Genomic DNA, 18,721 nt, shown 5'->3' on the forward strand with positions numbered 1-18,721 from the left:
CACTTTCTCTCTTTTGCAGAGAATTAAAGACCAAAAACAAACAAAACAGAAACAGACTCAGATTCAGAGAACAAACCGTGATGGCTGCTGGAGTTGGGGTGGGGAAATGGGGCAATGACTGAAAAAGGTGAAGGGGAATGAGGGACAACTTCCAGTTATAAAATAAATAAGACTCAGAGATGTAGTGTACAGCATAGGAAATAGAGTCAATAATAGCATAATAATTTTGCACTGTGACAGATGGTTAATAGACTTGTCATGGTGAACACATCATAAGGTATATAAATGTTGAATCCCTATGTTGTACACCTAAAGCTAACACAACATGGTATGCCAACAATATTTTCATAAAAATAAAAAAAAACCCAAAACCCCAACATATTGAGTATTCATTTGAAGTAATGAACAAAATCATACTCTAAAAATCGTAAATTGATTAAGTTTTGGTTAAAAACCGATACATCATTTTACCAAATTTCTATGTTTTCATGATTTTTCTATTTTTTGAGGGAGAAAACCACCAGCCTCAGTCTATCCCTTTGATCCACAACTAACCTGCCTCTGCCATGTTGAACACTTCTGAGTGCCTGCTGGCAACAGTCGGTGCTGAGGACTGTGGGGGTCCAGGGGTTATTTCTGAGTCACCTGCTTCCAGGACCCCAGCCTCAGCTCTTTCATTAGCATCTGGAAAACTGAAATCTGTGGCGGTCTCGTTCTCATTGAGACTCTCTGAGATACTTTGCCCTGATCCACTCTCTCCGTCACCTGTAAGAATGGCCCATGCTGTAGAGGCCGGGGTGAAAGGAAGCAGGGCCTTGGCAGTCTGAATGTCATTGTCCTGTTTTCCATCACTGTGCTTTTGGGAGAGCACATTTGTTGATGGTGATTTGTTAGGACTTCTGTGCATATAAGCCTGACTTTCTGAGGTCACAACTGTGACTTTACTTTCTTCTTCAGACTTCTCAGACAGGGAGTATGTTATTGGGTTATTCTGATCCACAAGACCATTTTCCTTGGGGTCTGAATCATTCACCACCTTTTCCTGGGATTCTCTATAGAAGGAGCAGGACATACACTTATTTACAGCTAAGCCATCTCTCTCTCTGTCATCATCATCATCATCATCATCATCATCATCATCATCATCAGTATCACCATCATCACCACCACCCACTAACTCAGCATCAGATCTGGCACTGTGAGTCAGCTTGGAAATTGTTTTAGAAGGAAACAGCGACTTGGTTGTGGCAACAGAAACATCTTTGTTGGGAAAAGCGGCTGGAATAGAAGCATGCACATTTCCGAAAGGAACAGAATGACCAGCAGTTAAAAGTGTATCAGAAACAACTGTTGGAATCCCAGCCAATACCTCCTCAGTAATGGAACCCTTGGTGGAGGTAAAGACTTCATCAGGATATACAAGCTTATTTAAAAGTGTATTGGGAGGTACATCCATCGATAAGACAGGAGTAGCAAATGCCCGCCTTCCTTTTGGGGGAAAGGCATGGTTAATCTCCAAACCGGCAGTTTGGAAGAACTTATCGTTACTGAACAACGAAGGTACCACTTGCTGGGAACGTTCGCTTTTAAGCAAGACTGGTTCAACATCTTTCTTATTTGCATAAGAAATGGTTACACTTTGAAGTGAGGCAGCAGGCATATTAGAAGCAGGTGATACACCCAAAACCGGTACAGATGTGGAGTGTAGCATGTTTTCACTTGAAGCAGAATTGGATGCCATGGGATGCAATATTGTAGGACTAATGTGATCAACCTTGGGGGATGCAGCCAATATTGGATCTCTAGGCACAGCCGAAAGAGCAGTTTTAAGCAATGTGTCAACATCAGAAGGTTGCAGCGATACTTCAGGGTTAAAAGAAGCGGAGGCCTCGTAAAATAAGAGTTGAGTTGAAGGAGATAACATTTCACTAGAAGCAGGGTCAGCGGGCGCTGGCTCTGAGTTTGCACTAAGCACAGGTGTAAGTGAAGTATCACCGGATGCTTGAGATACTGCATGTGTAGGTTGAATTGAAAAGTTATTTTCTGGAAATTGACTAATCTCATCATCAAAAACCTTAGTGGCACTATAAGCAAGCGAGCCTGGAGGTATGCCCTTGGTGTTAGAAATGGAAACAGGGGATTCTTGTAACTTATTTACATTACTGTGCCGGCCGGGCATGACTGTGCTTTCAGGATGAGAACCCATCTCAGTGAAAGGAGAAATGTGCAGTTCAGTCTGATTTCCATCTACTACATCACTTTGAGAGAGCGGCTTATTATCATCATCACCAAACACAGATACCGTATATGTAAGCTCAGCTACGGAAACAGGTGAAGAAATGTTAAGGGCTGGCAGACCATCTGTGTCAGGTGAAAGAAATTCACCATCAGAGGAGGCTCCAGACCACTCCCCATCACCAGAGAGGCCATGCGTGGGCTGCAGCACTGGTGCGGTTGGGGATATTAACGAAGGCTGAGGCATGGGTGTGTGGCTAGGACTGCTAAGCAAGGAACCCCGAGAAGACACACCGACAGAATCATGCACAGGGATTGCAGAACCGTAAGAAACAGTGACGAGGTGTCGGGAGGCCTCGGCATGGGACAAGGCATGGGAAGGCTCGGGCCCTGAAGAACGTGCATGCATGGTGACATCACTGCTGGATGGCTCAGCTTGAGGAGACAGACGCGTTTTAGGAAGGACACCAGCTTCGCTACCACCAAACTCCAACGTCTCTGAAGCGGCAGGAGGAGTGGCCTGAGGTGACATCACAGGAGAGTACTGGGCAAGGCTGGGCGCTAACAGGACCTCACCCCCGGCCACTGGCAGAGAAGCATGCAGGGACCCCTCAGCACGCTCCCCAGCGGAGGTCACTTGTGGAGGGATCTGAGAAGCTGTGTGCAGGTGGCGAAACGATTCACTACTGGAGGAAGCAGAGGAAAATGGAAGCAAAGGCGCACCCTCAAAGGAAGACAGGATGGATTCGAATGACACAGGGACACTGGGAAATACAGGCGTCGCATGCAAGGCCGGATCACTACTCGAAGCGGCAGGGGGAGTGTCGAGGATCGGCTCGCCAAGCAACAGAGGGGTGACTAGAGGAAAGGCGTCACTACTGGAGGGAGGCTGAAGAGGTGTCTCACCGTTGTACACTGGCTGGGTGGTCTGCGAGTAGGCCACGTTGACAGTGGGCGCCGAATCACGTTTCCCAGAGGACGGCGTAAAAGCGCGAGGTGTCACCTCGGTGGGGAAGAAGGCAAAGGAAGAATAAAGCGGCATTTCCATATCTGTGACCGAGGGGCCCTGGGACACCCCTGGGCCTGGAGAAGAGGACGCGGCTGTCTTCTCAGATGCGCCCACATGGATCTCGGTGGGATCAGTCTGGTGAAGGCCCTCGCCACCTGAGCCAACCTCGGGCGGTGTCCTCCCATCTGTGGGGCCAGAAAACCACACACTTCCCTCCACGGAAGGCTCTCTGAGGGATTCTTCTGAGCCCGACGATGCTGACTCTTCGGAAACATTTCTCGTAGGTTCTGGTATAAGGACGTCATAGGTGATGGCCTCTGGGGTGTCTGAAGAAGATACATACCCGCGGGATATGTTCTCGGAGGCGAATGGCCCAGCAGCAGTGGTGGGACTGGAGCCCGAAGCATCATCAGCTCCCGTGTCCAGCTTGACACTGGCGAGTAAACTCTCTTCGTCACCGAGATCAGTCCATACCTCCTGAGATTCCCTTACAGAAGCTGTGCTTAAAGATCCCACAGTCCCAGCCACGTTCCTCTGCGGAAATCTGAGGACAGTTTTAGAGGCTGAAGTGCCTTCCAGAGTGTGAAGTGGAGGAGGTTTGGTCCCAGTCCGTGATGTCAAAGAAACCTCTTTTTCTGGGGCTAACTCAGTGACTGGTTGGGAAGTGGAATCTAAAGACGTGTTGGGAATATCACCCTTTCCAGAGAATTCACTTCCTCGTGCTGGGGACCGGTTAGTCTTGGCCTCGTTGGATTTAGTCCCTAGGCGATGGTAGTTTGTTGTGGTAGAACTCTGCGGTTCCTTTCTCCTTATTTGGTTTGTGGCACTGTCTCTACCAGGATTCACAAGAGTGTCTTCTCCCTCTTCTTCCTCCTTTGAAAAGCAAACAAGATTTAATGGAACGTAAGGAAATGAGAGGACAGCTAAATCTCAATAATATCTTATACTGCATTATACTGCTAATCTTCATTCGTGGGATCTCAGGGACTTCCCATAAAGCACCATTCCAGAGAAGGCTTTCTCATCTCATGGCACACAAAAACTATTTACTAAAATTCTGTGGCCCACCAAAAAATATATTATATTTTTTCCAATCTGCTGAAACAATTAGGTATAATTTTGTTTCATTCACACTGGGCGGTTATTGGGTTGGCTGTTGTCATTTTTTTTCAAATATGTTTTTTCTTTTTTATTCAGAGAGAGGAAGGGAGAGGGAGAGAAGGATAGAAACATCAATGATGAGAATCATTGATCTGCTGCCTTCTGCCCGCTCCCTACTGGAGATTGAGTGGCAACCTGGGCATGTGCCCTGACTGGAAATCGAACAGTGACCTCCTGGTTCATAGGTTGACACTCAACCACTGAGCCACACCAGCTGGGATGTTGTCATTTTTTTATTTGACAATCTAAGGGAAAAGAGGTCAGTGCCTCTAATTAAACAGTCAGGTATTGCATGTTTTAAAAAGTGTTCCGGCACATGGGTTGAAAATTGCTGCTCTATCCTATAACCTTTATCATCCACCCTCTAGAGAGAGTAATTAAATTTAATGAAAACATCATATTTATGGCTGCCTTTATTTTAATGCTATGTAACGAAGTAATTAAATTAATAGATACCACAGCTTTGAAAGGAAGACACATTTTAGTTACATTTATTTACTGGGAGTGTTATTTAACTTAGTATTTATTATTTTTTGTTTTATGTTTCTCTGTTCAGTGCATCTGACAACAAACTAAATAGGAATTAGCTTCTTTGTAATATGAAATGTCAATGAAACAACTTATTTCAAAGACTAAAGTAGTTGCACATTCAGCATATTTCATTGTGTATATTAAGAATAAATCACAATTTTTAAGCCCTCATAATAGAAAGAGGTTTTTATTTTTCATTTTGTTTGAAATACTTTCCACTTAAGACTTAGGCAGACATTTTATTTTTATTTATTTATTTTTTTTATTTTTTAAGATATATTTTATTGTTTTTTTACCGAGAGGAAGGGAGAGGGATAGAGAGTTAAAAACATCGATGAGAGAGAAACATCGATCAGCTGCCTCCTGCACACCTCCTACTGGGGATGTGCCCGCAACCAAGGTACATGCCCTTGATTGGAATCGAACCTGGGACCTTTCATTCCACAGGTCGACGCTCTATCCACTGAGCCAAACTGGTCAGGGCTTAGGCAGACATTTTAGAGACAACTTGTCAAAATACATTTCTAGTGCTAGTTATTTAATTTTGTGTTTCCTTTGGAAACGCCATTCAGGTGACCCAGCCTTTCATGACCACTTAGTCACTAAAATGGCCCAGAAACAATTTGGTTAGAGGTCAACAAAGACCCATACTTTCTGGTTTTGATTTTCCTTTTTAAAAAAACTGTTCATTTTATAACATGTCTAATTATATATTTAGAAATGAAACTGCCAAAGGTATCAAAATATTATATTTTTAGCCCATATGAGATATGATTTTCAGTTTGTTAGCATTGTCATCTATTAGATCTTTTAGGGCCCTGTCCCTTAAAAGAAGAAAAAAGTGACTGAGTACAAATTAATCAGTAGAACCTGACCAATATCAGTAGATAATATCTGAATCCTAAACCACGTGTGTTCATGATTATGTCTCTTACACATGAAAAGCTGGATTGGTTAAAACAAGTTTTCATATTCAGAACTTAATTCTTTTGATTTTAACTATTTTCTAAGACATATATATGACAATTGTGAGAAGTATTTCAGCTTTAATGATTTAGATTGTATTGGTGCTAAAAATAAATATTCTTTTAGATCTCCTAGACAAATTGCCTCACTAGCGGTCAGTATTATCTTCATGTAATTTTGCATTGTTTAATATCTTGTTCATAAGGACAACCCAAGTGCTTTCACCAAATAATTTTCCTGAATAAAATACTCACTTAATCTACAAGCTCCAACACTTCATAAAAAAGGAAATGAGAATAGATTGCCTTGACTCACTCTCGGGGAAAATTTGTTGGTGCCAGATTATCTCTTCTTTCCCTAGAAGTTCTTAAAAATTTGTTTTGTAATCTGATTGAAAGTTTTGCTGAGGATCAGTTTTAACAAGATGGATTTTCTCAACTCATCCTCATTTTTGCAAATCTGGGTTTGTGCCTAGTTTCTGGTATCACTCCATGTCCTTATCCTCTGCCAAGACTCTTTCAAACCCTTTTCTGCTCTATTCAAACCTCTTTTCCTCTCCTCTCCCTTCATTCACCATACTGTTTACAGGGAAAATAGAAGCCATAGACAAACACATACCTCCTCCTAACACTAAAACACCCAAAACAGGGACCTACCAACTCCACCCTCTCTAATTAATTTCTAGTTATTATTCCACCTTCTCCTCCCCTTCTCAACCAAAGTTCCCAAAAGACATCATCTATGATCTAACAATTTCTATCAAATCCCACAATAGCATTGCTTCCTTTCTCTTTGCTTATACAAATACACTTTATTATCTTCCCACCATTAGCTCTGTGGATTTTTATAAAATTTTTCTTAAAACATAATACTACACACCTTCTTCTTCTGTTAAATCTGGAAAAATTACTATATGCGGGTAGACACACACCTCCCTTCTATTTCTCTCTTTTCCAGCAGATTTTAGACTTTATGAAGTTCAGATGCCTCCCAGAATCTGATGAAGGTGACGGATCATTTATTAATCCTACCCCTCCAATCTTGAAAATCTCTGAGGCCATACTGCCTTTTGTCAGTATTTCAAGAAGAATATATAAGTCATGCTTTACGATTATACAAATATTTTAATGGCTACTTCTTCCTCTAATTTCTTATGAAGTTATTGTGAATCTCTCTTCCACTGTGGTTTTGGTCTGTGCTATGCCTGTTATCCTTCACAACTTCCATTTTTCAAAAATCATTGGAAAGCCTTGATTATGCTGGAGATGCTTTGTCTTTCAAAGTCATACAATTCTATTTAAAGAGGATCTGAGAAACATCCCCAAACTATTCATTTCCATATTCAGGCTTAAACCCACTACAAATACATTCCAGATATTCGCCAACCTCTATCATTCATTCCTGCATGAATCAATGAAAGTGAACAGTGTTATGGACTGAATGTTTGTGCCCACCCCCTCCCAACTCATCTGTTGAAATTCGAACCTCCCAATGTGAGGGCATCAGGAGGTGGGGGTCTTGGGGAGGTAATTAAAGTTAGGTTTTAAGGGGGAACCCTCATGAGTGGGATCAGGGCCTTTGTAAGAGTCATGAGAGAGCTTGCTTCTTCTGCTCTGCTCTCTGCCACGTGGAGAAGCGCGCAGCCTGCACCCAGAAGGCCCTCTCTGGAACCGGATCGTGCTGGCACCCTAATCCCAGACTCCCAGTCTAAGACACAAACTAAAGATTTGAATTTAAAGTGTAAAAATATTTTCTTTTTCCTGCCTTTGGCTTGATTCTGGTGATAATTTCTAGGTACATACATATCCACGCGCATGTGCACACAAGCATGCAGGCACGCACACTCACACAAAGATACCCTTAGCTGAATTCTATGGACTCTTGTTAATAGATGAACTGGCTATTTCGGTAAAATAATCCTTTGCAAGAGAGAATTGCTGTAAGTTATATTGAGGTAATTATACATGTAAAACACAACCTAATTGCTACTTATTGCTAGATAATAGCATTAGTTATCACACTTTATGATCTCATACATACATATGTACATATGCACACATTCATACTACATTAACAACAGCACCTGGATTTAAACATATAATCTCAGTTAAGATGAATAGTGCATTTGGGTTTAGGATTAAATATAAGATACATCAGTCAGTTTCTCTATCTTTTAAAAATTAAGACAACGTTAAAATGTATAAATATTTTTTATTACCCCTTTACTTGAAGAACAAACATTATCATCTGAATAGTCCAAACACAAATATTCAAATTAAATGGGCAAAAAATATATTCAATTTATATTTTGGCCCATATTTATTATCAATCTATTAATGATTAGTTAAGTTAGTTATAAGTAAACTGTAGTAATATTAAGAATTGATATAAAAAATAAAAATTCAACTGGAAAAAAAAAGAATTGATATTATTTTATTCTTTTTGAAAAATTTGACACTGAAAAAATTCTGATTTATAGCTATAGTTCATAGCTATAATTATTTTTAAGATTCATTTTTCATTATCACCAAATCCTTTGTATCTCTATTATTTTTATTATACTCATTAAAGTGTCTTCTAAGTTCTTCATATAAAAATTACGTACACCAATTATATGACTATCTATAAAGCTCATCAACCAACCCTACAAAAACTAATGTAACACAAATTTTTATTAAAGTAATATCTGAAACCTAATGAATAATTCATAATAGACTTTCAAAGTTTAAAACATTTGAATATAAAATATAGCTATGATACCTTGATTATTTCTTCAGTTCCAATTAATTCAGGAAAGAAGTCAAGTTCTACAAAATTAAAAACAAAATTATTAACATTTTTATTCAACTATTTTAGCCATGTGGGTTTACCTTTGGATGGAAAGAGAAAAACGACCAAAAAAAAAAAAAGACTGTTAGCTTTGAAAATACAGAATCTGTCCAAATAAAAATCTTGAATTTCAGTTTTCAACACTACTGAACACTATAAAACACAACACTACATACACCTGTATGAATCCAATCCAACTCCCTTCCCCATTCCCACCCCCGTGTGATTGAAGCTAAAGAAGGAAGAGGGGGGCAGTGAGGCTGATGTTCTGAGTATTAAAAAATCAAATAATTTTCATCAGTGCAGATTTACTTTCAACCTTTGCAGAGCTGATGAAAGCATAGTTGGGGAAATGACAGAGGTTTGGGGGAGAAGTAACGGGACTTACTTTCTCATTCAGCTACTATTCCTTAAGTTCATCTTCTGACTAAGGGTCAACTGCTTTTTTTAATTCTTCAGATTTGTGCTCATAACTAATTGTACACGGGGTGCTGCCCCAGGTGAAATGGAGCGAGTTTTCTAGCAGGTCCGGGCTGGGCTGGTGTTCCCTGCCTCCTCCCCAGGGAAACTCAGCTAATGCTGCCCATCCAAAGAATGTAATGACCAGGATCATTCAAGTCCATTTTCCAACGGACGAGAATAAGCATATTTCTACTACATGGACATATGAATCCCAAAACAAGATCTGTCAGTAAATATCAGAAAAGGTTAGGAGCCAATTCTCTCCAACAAGGGACCTAGCCCCACTGTCAAATTACTGGGGGACAGAAGATTCCTGCTCACTCTCCATCTGAGCTGCCTAGGGAGACAGGCTAACTGTGAGGGTGCGAGCATTATTACAACGAGGTTCCTCTTATTGCTATTATTTTATAAAATCTCACTCCATCGCCAAAGTTTATGCTCTTCACTATCCCCATGCTATTTATGTTCTGTCTTATGCCTCTCTATATCCTCAAAGGAAATGCAAGTTCTGTATAATTTTCAAAGACATGACTGAACTAACAATAAGTGTTTCTCAAACCCAGGCCTGTTTTATAACATAGACTTTCTTGAGTATATTTTTAATCAGGAAATTTCTAGCTGTTCAGAAATGTAAAACCATAAGACACAGTGGTATGCCTGAATTCCAAAGAAATTTAGATAAAATTAATACTCTTTACTAGTTAGCTATTTCAAAGTTACTTACCCCGAACAATTTTCTGTGCTGTAAAAATGAAAATATTCCCTGAGAACAAGTCTTAAATTTTAGCTCTCAATGTTTTTTCTTATTACAACTGACCAAAACTGAAGGGGTTTGGATGTTTGGGTTATTACTGTTCTCTCTTTTCTATTTTTGTTTGTATGAATCCCCTTCCTCACCATGTTTTTTACGCTCTTTATTCCTTAGGTTACTAATGAAAGTGATTTCAATAGTCGGAAACAATTGTGTCTCTATAACGGCCAAGGAAAGCAGGAAACACTACATGTGAATTTAAAGTGGGAGGCAACTAAACTGTGAGAGACACATAACAACTTCAATATGACTTTGTAAAAACTGCAATTTAAGAAGGTCATGCATGTAAAATCTTCAAATTCAGCAATAAGACAATGCAAAATTTGACTGACAATGCTTTCAAACGCAGTCACTCTTTTTCGTGGACTTTTAAAATACTTTAATGTTAATAAGGGCAAATCATAATCAAATACTTGGTGATACATATATGATGCTGTTGCTTTTTCTCTGATAAGAAGCTAGGAGCAAAAATCTCAAAGGTAGTCTTTTCTCTTCAATATGCTTAAAGAAGTGTTAAAAAAATTCTTTATAAAAGTTCTAACTTCACCTAACTCTATACTTGTAATGGGTAAAGGTAATTTTCTTATTCATTGTCAGGGTTGGGGGAGGGTTTACATAATGATTACATCGAGGACTGATTTTCTTCTCTTTCAATGTTCTCTGTGTTAACTGCATTTATTTGTATCATTTTGCCAGAGTATAATTTTTTTAAAATTTCTTTATTGATTATGGTATTACATATGTGTCCTTATTCCCCCACTACAGAGTATAAATTAACTATATGGATTATGGATCCTAAAAAGTTAAAATACATGATTTTACCCAAACATATCCCTAAAGTATCAGTGAGTTCTACTCTGTGTTTGCTGCATTAAGAAGTAAAAAGTTCTTCCTGAACAGTGTGGCTCAGTGGTTGAGCATTGACCTATGAATCAGGAAGTCATGGTTCGATTCCTGGTCAGGGCACATGCCGGGGTTGCAGGCTTGATCTCCAGTGCAGGAGGCAGCTGATCGATGATTCTCTCTCATCATTCATGTTTTCATCTCTCTCTCCCTCTCCCTTCCTCTCTGAAATCAATAAAGATATATTTAAAAAAAGAAGAAGTTCTCTTTGGCCCTACGGGCAGCATGTATGCACCCACACAGCCTTCTGATCCCCTTCTGTTTCAAGGCACTCTTATGGGTGAATACCCCACGTGCGGACCTTCATATTGGTAAGTATATACACACTTTGAAAGACCATATTTCTGGTTTCCTATTAAACTCAGATCATTTTAATTAACTGAAATTCTGGGGTTACCCAGCAACACGTCAACACCCCCTCCAAATAATCCAGAAGGTTTTTTTTGCTGAATCTCTTCAGAACAATTTTGAAATAAAATCATTTGGGGAGATAGTTTCTATCATCCTGGAGATTCGGAAGTCGGACTTCTGGGCTGAGAGTTCATAGCCGCCAAGGTCAAACTCTAGTGATTGGCACAAGGTCTCATATTGGGTACCCGTTGGCCTGCCGTTTCTTCACAAATAATAATGATGTTTTAGTAGCCACTGGTCTGACTCAGGTACTACAATCATATATGATGGTGAAAAAATTTACGCTTGTTTATAGAATCTTCTCACTTCACCAAAATAGATCCCATGAGGGCTGTAAAAGTCCAACAGCCAAGATTGTCAGAATTCTTTTTTTTTTTTTAGTGAATACTTAAAATTCATATTTGCGTGATAACTGAACAAAAGCTCCTGACTCATTCTGGTTTTGGTTTTGGGTAATTATAATGCCAGATTTTCTAAAAGAGCCTGTTAGTTAGACATTAATATTCCATAGCACACAAAAAAAGCAACACTAGTGTAGGTTGGCAAGAAAGACTTATTTAATTGTTTGAAGGCAAGCCAAGTTTCACAGTGCAAAAAGTGAAAGCAATGTGGACTGCGATCTCTTCAAACTGTGATTATATTATATTATATTATATTATATTATATTATATTATATTATTATAATAGCCATAGCATAAGATGGTACAGGCAGGATAAGGACAGATGTAGAGTGATTTAACAAAGACAATTGTTACACAACTGAAAAGCACACAATAACAGAAAACTGTGTTGATTTAATTCACCATGCATTTAAATTGAACGCATAATTACCAAGGCCCTAAAACATGTACCTATATAATGTCTCCATAAATGTACAGTAATTAGCTCTACATTATAGAAAAGAAATAAATACAATTATTTCAGTTATAATAGAAACAATATTTACAAATTATTTATTTATAAATATAATTTTCTGCAAAGTATTTGAAAAGAATGTTCTTTCTGTTTAACCTTAAAAAGTTTTCCCTGACAAAGTTAAATTGTTTATGAATATGAATTTATGCATTTATTTTAAAACAGCAGATTCTAATAATATTTAATGGTCACTAGTGTATGGTGATACTGTTGTACACAACAAATATAATTTAATGCAAAGCAATAACTTAATCAAAGGAGCCAAAGTTAAATGCACAGTTTGGAAGATTGAGGTTTCCTTCACAGATATTGATTAAAATATTTGAAATCGTTGATTGAAAGAATAAGGGCAATTATAAATGACCTCCTTCATTTCTTTTGAGCAATACAGTATTTAGAAAACAGTTTATCCAAAATAATAATAGAGTAATTCAATAGGACATATTATAAGGTTACTAAAGTAATGAAACAACATGATAAACAGGATGAAATGGTACTAACAAAGACAATGAAATAAGCAAACTCAAATCTACTTACATCTATATTAGCCACATAAATCACAAACTTCACAAATCTTGAAGGTACCATCACACTAAACCATGACTTTTACTGTGTTGTGTTTACCATAGAAACAATATTTAACATAATGTAATTTCAATAATAAATTGAAAACATTTAGATTAGAATGATTCTGCAGCCTTTAAGATCAGAAAGGATGAGTTGTAAGAGAACTAGTATTTTTTCTATATAAAACAGGAAGAACCAAACTTTGGGTAAATTGACTTTTGATGAATTAGTTTTTGAAAGAATAATTAAAGGATCATTTATCTGTTTTTAACCCTTGGTTTTTAAAATGAATATCATAGTGAAACATAAATCGAATACCATCTTCTACTAAAACATCATTACAATATAAAATGTTTTAAAGGACTGAGCCACATTCATGGAGATTAAATGGTGTGTCCACACTAGCATCTCATTAGTTCAATAGTGTCCCGATCCTTCAAATAAATAGAAATTAAGTTATAATATTGATTATTTTGTACAAATGTGAAAGTGCTACAAATGATACAAGAGTATTGTATTTTGTGCCAATATAGATTCGGTCTAAAAGGATCACTCAGAAATCACTTCTATAAAAAATAGACATTTGATCTATTTTTTCATATGCAATATGTTTCTCAAAAAGAAAAAAACATTCAGAAAGTTTAAAATTTTGCCATAGTGGACTGAAATTTTGCCATAGCGGATAGAGTAAGGAAGAGTATAATATAAATAGCTAACAGTAATTGTTTTTTGTAAACTACTGGGAATTTGTTTTGTGTAAAGAAATTAGATAGCTATCATGAAACCAAGATAGCAAAATCAAGTGAATATATTCAATATAATTCATATCTTAAAAGACACAATAAGATTAGAGGAGGTTTTTGGATGCCATATCACGTATGATACTGACCAACATGGTCAGTGTTGCACTGCTAAAGATGCCATTTTTCTGGAGGGGATCAATAGGGGCACTTTGCTGAGTGAGGGATGACATTCCATGGAGGAGTATGAGATGGTACAGCTGAAACCATGGTCAGTTCATTTGATACTCACCTCTTAATAAGACTTAGAGCTAACATTCCACTTAAAAGTAACCTGATTTTGAAAAGCAATGCTAAATAAGAGCAATAGGAAAGATTTTTATACCCAGGCCATGTGAAATATTATTAAATAACTAGAGGCCCAGTGCACGAAATTCGTGCACTCAGGGGCGTGGAGGGTTCTTCAGCCCGGCCTGCGCCCTCTCACAGTCCGGGAGCTCCGCAATTGATTGCCCCGCAGAGGGAGGCCCTGCCTACCACCACCAGCTGGGTAGCCTGGGCCTCCCTCTTTGGGGCAATCGTGGAGCCCCCCACACCGGTGGCCTGGGCTTCCCTCTGTGGGGCGATTGTGGGGCGATGGCGGGGCCCCCTACCAATCACATCTCACCCGCCTTGGCGGTGGCAGTCAGTGCTGGGTTGCCTTATTGCCATCATGATAGTAGTAATATTCATTAGCCATCAATGTTTTAACTTGGGAAATATCTTGGCAAGTTTTGTAGTCTGTAGTTTGGAAAAATACATAATCTAATATCTAGTGCTCTAGCATCTATTCTTTCAGTGAAAAATTCAACTAGTAAGAACACTGAGATGAGGTAATTAGTGAACAGCTCATATGGATTAAATAAAGTCTGTGCTGTAGCATATGGACCAAAAGGCAAGTCAATACACATCAGTTGTCCATCCATACGTAAGACTGAAACATGCTATACTTAATGTAATTTGTAACCATTCATTTCCATTAAAAACTTGTAAAAATTTCAGTGAGTTGCCTCATTATAGGGATGACCACAGAATATTTAGATTTATATATGTATCTTTGAATATATTTATGAATATGCATATGTAGGATATGTGTGTGTATGGATGTATAAATATATGCATATATACATATTTAATTCCATTCTATTATTTAAAACTGCTTATATTAGCAAAGGAAGACTTTTGTTTAATTAGGTATATCTATAAATTGTAAAATTATGATAGTTAGCAATTCATTTAATTATTGCATATGTTTTGAGATCAAAAGAATTCCCCATAATACTTAGAGAAGATGCATGCAAATAAAATACAATTAGAACCAACTTTTTGTTTTGCTTTTAGGAAATTAACTAAGACGAAAGCACTCCCACCCCCACAAACCAAATCACAAAAAGTGAATAAAAATATCTATTGAGGGGCTTTGTATAGATATTCCAAAGTACCTTTCTTAATCCCAGCATCACACATATACTTACTACAAAATGCTTTGAGGGCTGAAAAGGAAATAAACACAAATGAAACCAAAGCTCATTGTCCAAAATAAAAGTCTTAATGTTTACACAACTATTTTCATTTGATGACCATCACAGACATTACAAAAGGTTTTGCTGCTCTTAGTTTACAAATAGAAAATTTCAATATTCAGAATAAATTCAGTGATTGTCCTGCCCAGACCTGCTGGATGAAAAATGGCTTCCATGTTTCCTAAAATTTCCCTGATCCAGACTATAAAGAGAATCATTTTGCCTTCTGGCCCAAAGGATATAAAAGCAAAGAGAAAACACCAATGCATCCAATAATGAAACTAGCCTCATATATTTAGATAATATAAAGACTTGCTAGGTGGGCACTTACCAAGGTCATTGGAAGGCATGTCGACAATCAGCTGGTCACTATATTTTCCATATAAGCCATTGGTGCATATGGCTACTATTTGAAGAACATAACTCATATTGGGTAGTAAGTTACTGAGAATAGCACCCTAAAAGAAAGATGTCAATAAATTATAACTGTGTTATTTTCAAGGAGTATAGCATGTACACATTTGTCCTTAGAAAACTTTTTCTTACTAAATGAGAAATATTTATATTTTATTAACCAAAGAAAATGTTTATGTAATGTTAAATGGAAAACCTACCGAAAACTAGGCATTTTTTAGCTTTAAAAAAATCTGATTTCGTTTTAGAAAGTTTCATTTTTAACTAGAACTCATAAAAGTTATACACGAGTGTCAAAATCTGCAAATTAATATTCTAGACAAATAAACACGTAGCATTTGCAAGGAGCAAAAGGTGAAGAAAACACAATGAAAAAACAACTTATTTCTAATCTTAACAATATATAAGCCAGATAGTAATAGGATTATTATCATCACACTATTATGAAATGAAAATAGTATAGTATATTCCTATACTATAGTATATTCCTATAAATTCCACAATCTTTCAAGTTCATAGTGTCTCTGTTCTAGTTAAATGAATATAAAAGTAGGAACAAATTTGATCTATTTTGTCCATAAGGTAGTCAAAACCATGATCACAGTTTTTTTTAAAGGCAGCTTCCTAGGGCATGTAGAACTCGAGCTGTCTGAATGCAGAGTGCAGTGTCTGACCTGCAGTGGGATCTTCATAGAGCCACACCCAGATGGTGTTGCCTCAACGAAACCCCAGTCCACAGCCAACACTTCCAATACTCCCTGCCCAGGCAAAGTCTGAGATGCTCAGGCTATTGAGACACTTAGGCTACTGAGACGCTCAGGTCATGCGGGACTCTGTCCTTTATTTTCTTTAGTTCACGTGCCTGGGCAGGGAGGGAGAGCAGGTGGATCTTTCCCAAGGCTTACCTGCCTTGTGTCCCGAAAGTTCTGTCTCAATTGATTTCATTGCTACTTTCAAACTTGATGCCAAAAAAAAAAAACTTTGGAGAGCCCTACTATATTTTCCTCGTGCTGGTGTAATATGAAGGGGCAAATAATACACGATGGCACAAGAGCATGGAGATTCCAGCCCAGTTCTTTTCCACAACCGTGAGATCACAGTCCAGGAATTTAACTGCTCTTTCCTTCCCTTTATTTCTAAAGAGAAATGACACTAGATGATCTCTAGTTCCTAAGCCTTCTATCTGTGTCTACTCTGTAATGTTGTTGTTGGCAAAGTGGTGGTCTCCCATAATTAAAACCATAAATAATAACCTAGTGTGATTCACTGTAAGATTTGACATAATTTAGGCTAGCTTCTGCTCCTCCTCCTCCCTCTGGTGACCTTCATACCAACTGTAAATAACCGAGGGCAACAATATACAATCACTTGTAAGATTTTCCTTGAAAATTAAACTATAATATTATCAATATAAGAAACAATTGATCTTATAGTTACCAGATCTTGATAGCCATCTGTCAAAAATTCATGTTTGGTTTGGTCTTCTCCCTCTAACTGCTGATAAAGAACTGCAAACTTCTCGATCATGTTATCATATACGACTCGAGGTCTCTCCCATGTAACAAGAAGGCTGGTGTAATTCTTTGGGTCGGCTTGAACATTTTCTGGTTCTGAGCTACAAACTTCAGAGAGAGAAAAAATACACTTATAGATACAGCTGTCAGCCTCTAGGATTTTAACAAGTACTAGATGATATTCTACTAATGGCCGGGTGCACGAATTCATGCACATTGAAAGAAAATTAATTAGAAGAAATATTTTAATATCACTATTTGCCCTTTCTCTATAATAGAAGTGTCAACCAAATTCACATCGACAATGACAGATCGAAGCACAGGCATGCAATTGGCACCAGTGAGAGCTTTATATGTGTTGTGCATGTGTGAGTCAACTTAGCCTTTTATATGTATATAATAAACTTGCTTAATTAGACCTGCTTTCTGATTTAGCTAAACTTTTTCCAGCCCAACTTCTCTTTTAGGTAATTGAAGTACCCCAACTTCTCTTTTAGGTAATTGTCAGCAACACAACAGTAAATATCAACACGAAGCTGATTATTATTGTAGATCATGCAGGGAGAACAAAGGGTAAAATATTTAACTGCAGCAATGTTTGACTATATTCTCCACAGTGAGAAAACCTGGAGTCATTTTCAAGGTCCACCATTTCTTACTTCTTTTCAGTTGGATCAAGTTTCTCAGTTTTCTAAATCTCCATTTTTCGGCAATGAAAATAGGATTCCACTGAGTCTCCTATCTACCTACTCCAGGACTTCTGTGAGGATCAAATGAGATCAGGCATGGGAAAATGCTTCACAGACATTTGGTTAAAGTGTGAAATGTTTCCATCTGGCTATAAGGTAAGTCATGTTCCTGGGCTGAAGAAACTGCAAGGAGGCTAGTTATCGCTAGGGAGAGGAAGCCAGTCATTGCTACATGATGTTATTACCCAGATGGTCGGACACTTAGCATATTATCCTTTTATATATATATATATAGATGATTTTTTTTTGTATTTTATTTCAAAAAAATGTAAAGAGTTATACTTACTTGCTGCAGAGCTTTTATTTATGCCATTTCCTGTCTATGAAATACTTCTTCCTTCCCACCTATCTCTAACTGTTCAAGTCCTACATTTCCATTCAGGAAAGGTCTAGGTCAAATGCTCTGACTTCTGCTGATCTGTGTCATTTGTCTGCTTGGTTTTACTACTGGATTAATTGCACTTTCTCTTATATTGTTTTTCTGAATTGGTCTTTCTTAACTTCTCTAGCTGATTATAAATATAAAAGCCATAGCCTTTTATTTCTAGACCAGAGGCCCAGTGCATTTCATGCACTAGAGGCAGAGTCCCTCAGCCCTGCCTGCCCCCTCTCACAGTCCGGGATCCCTCAGCGGTGGGAGGTAACCTGACAATCAGGAGAAGGCGATGCCCCCATCACACCTATGCTGCTGCCACTGCCGACAGTGCAAGCTTTGGCTGGCCCTGGTTACCTGAGCCTCAGGCCAGCCCTGGGTGGATGGGGGGCTGAGCGGATTGGGGGACTCTAGAGGCAGGCGCGCGGAGCAGCCGGACCCTCCTGGGGGCGGGCCCAGCCGTGCCGCATGCCTGCGGCTCCAGCGGAGCTGAGGGGACTGGGTGCCGCCATCTTGTGGCTGTGGGCGCCACCATCTTTGAGGGTGTGGCAGTCAATTAGCATATTCCC

General features: G+C 38.4%; 1 protein-coding gene across 3 annotated transcripts in view; it reads right to left on the reverse strand.

Moving 5' to 3' along the window:
- PTPRZ1 (protein tyrosine phosphatase receptor type Z1) overlaps nucleotides 1-18,721 on the reverse strand; it is a 189,220-nt gene that overhangs the window by 46,911 nt on the left and 123,588 nt on the right. For 2 of the 3 annotated variants that reach the window (XM_079786829.1, XM_079786828.1), the window contains exons 9-12: nucleotides 16,954-17,138; nucleotides 15,434-15,560; nucleotides 8,663-8,709; nucleotides 556-4,117 (exon numbers count right to left, since the gene is read on the reverse strand). In XM_079786829.1, the coding sequence (XP_079642955.1) occupies nucleotides 556-4,117; nucleotides 8,663-8,709; nucleotides 15,434-15,560; nucleotides 16,954-17,138 (3,921 nt within the window). The remainder of the gene's footprint in view (nucleotides 1-555; nucleotides 4,118-8,662; nucleotides 8,710-15,433; nucleotides 15,561-16,953; nucleotides 17,139-18,721) is intronic. The other variant, XM_079786830.1, reaches the window with a different exon arrangement.

The sequence above is a fragment of the Cnephaeus nilssonii genome, assembly GCF_951640355.1.
Source record: "Cnephaeus nilssonii genome assembly, chromosome: 12".
Lineage (NCBI taxonomy): Eukaryota > Metazoa > Chordata > Mammalia > Chiroptera > Vespertilionidae > Cnephaeus > Cnephaeus nilssonii.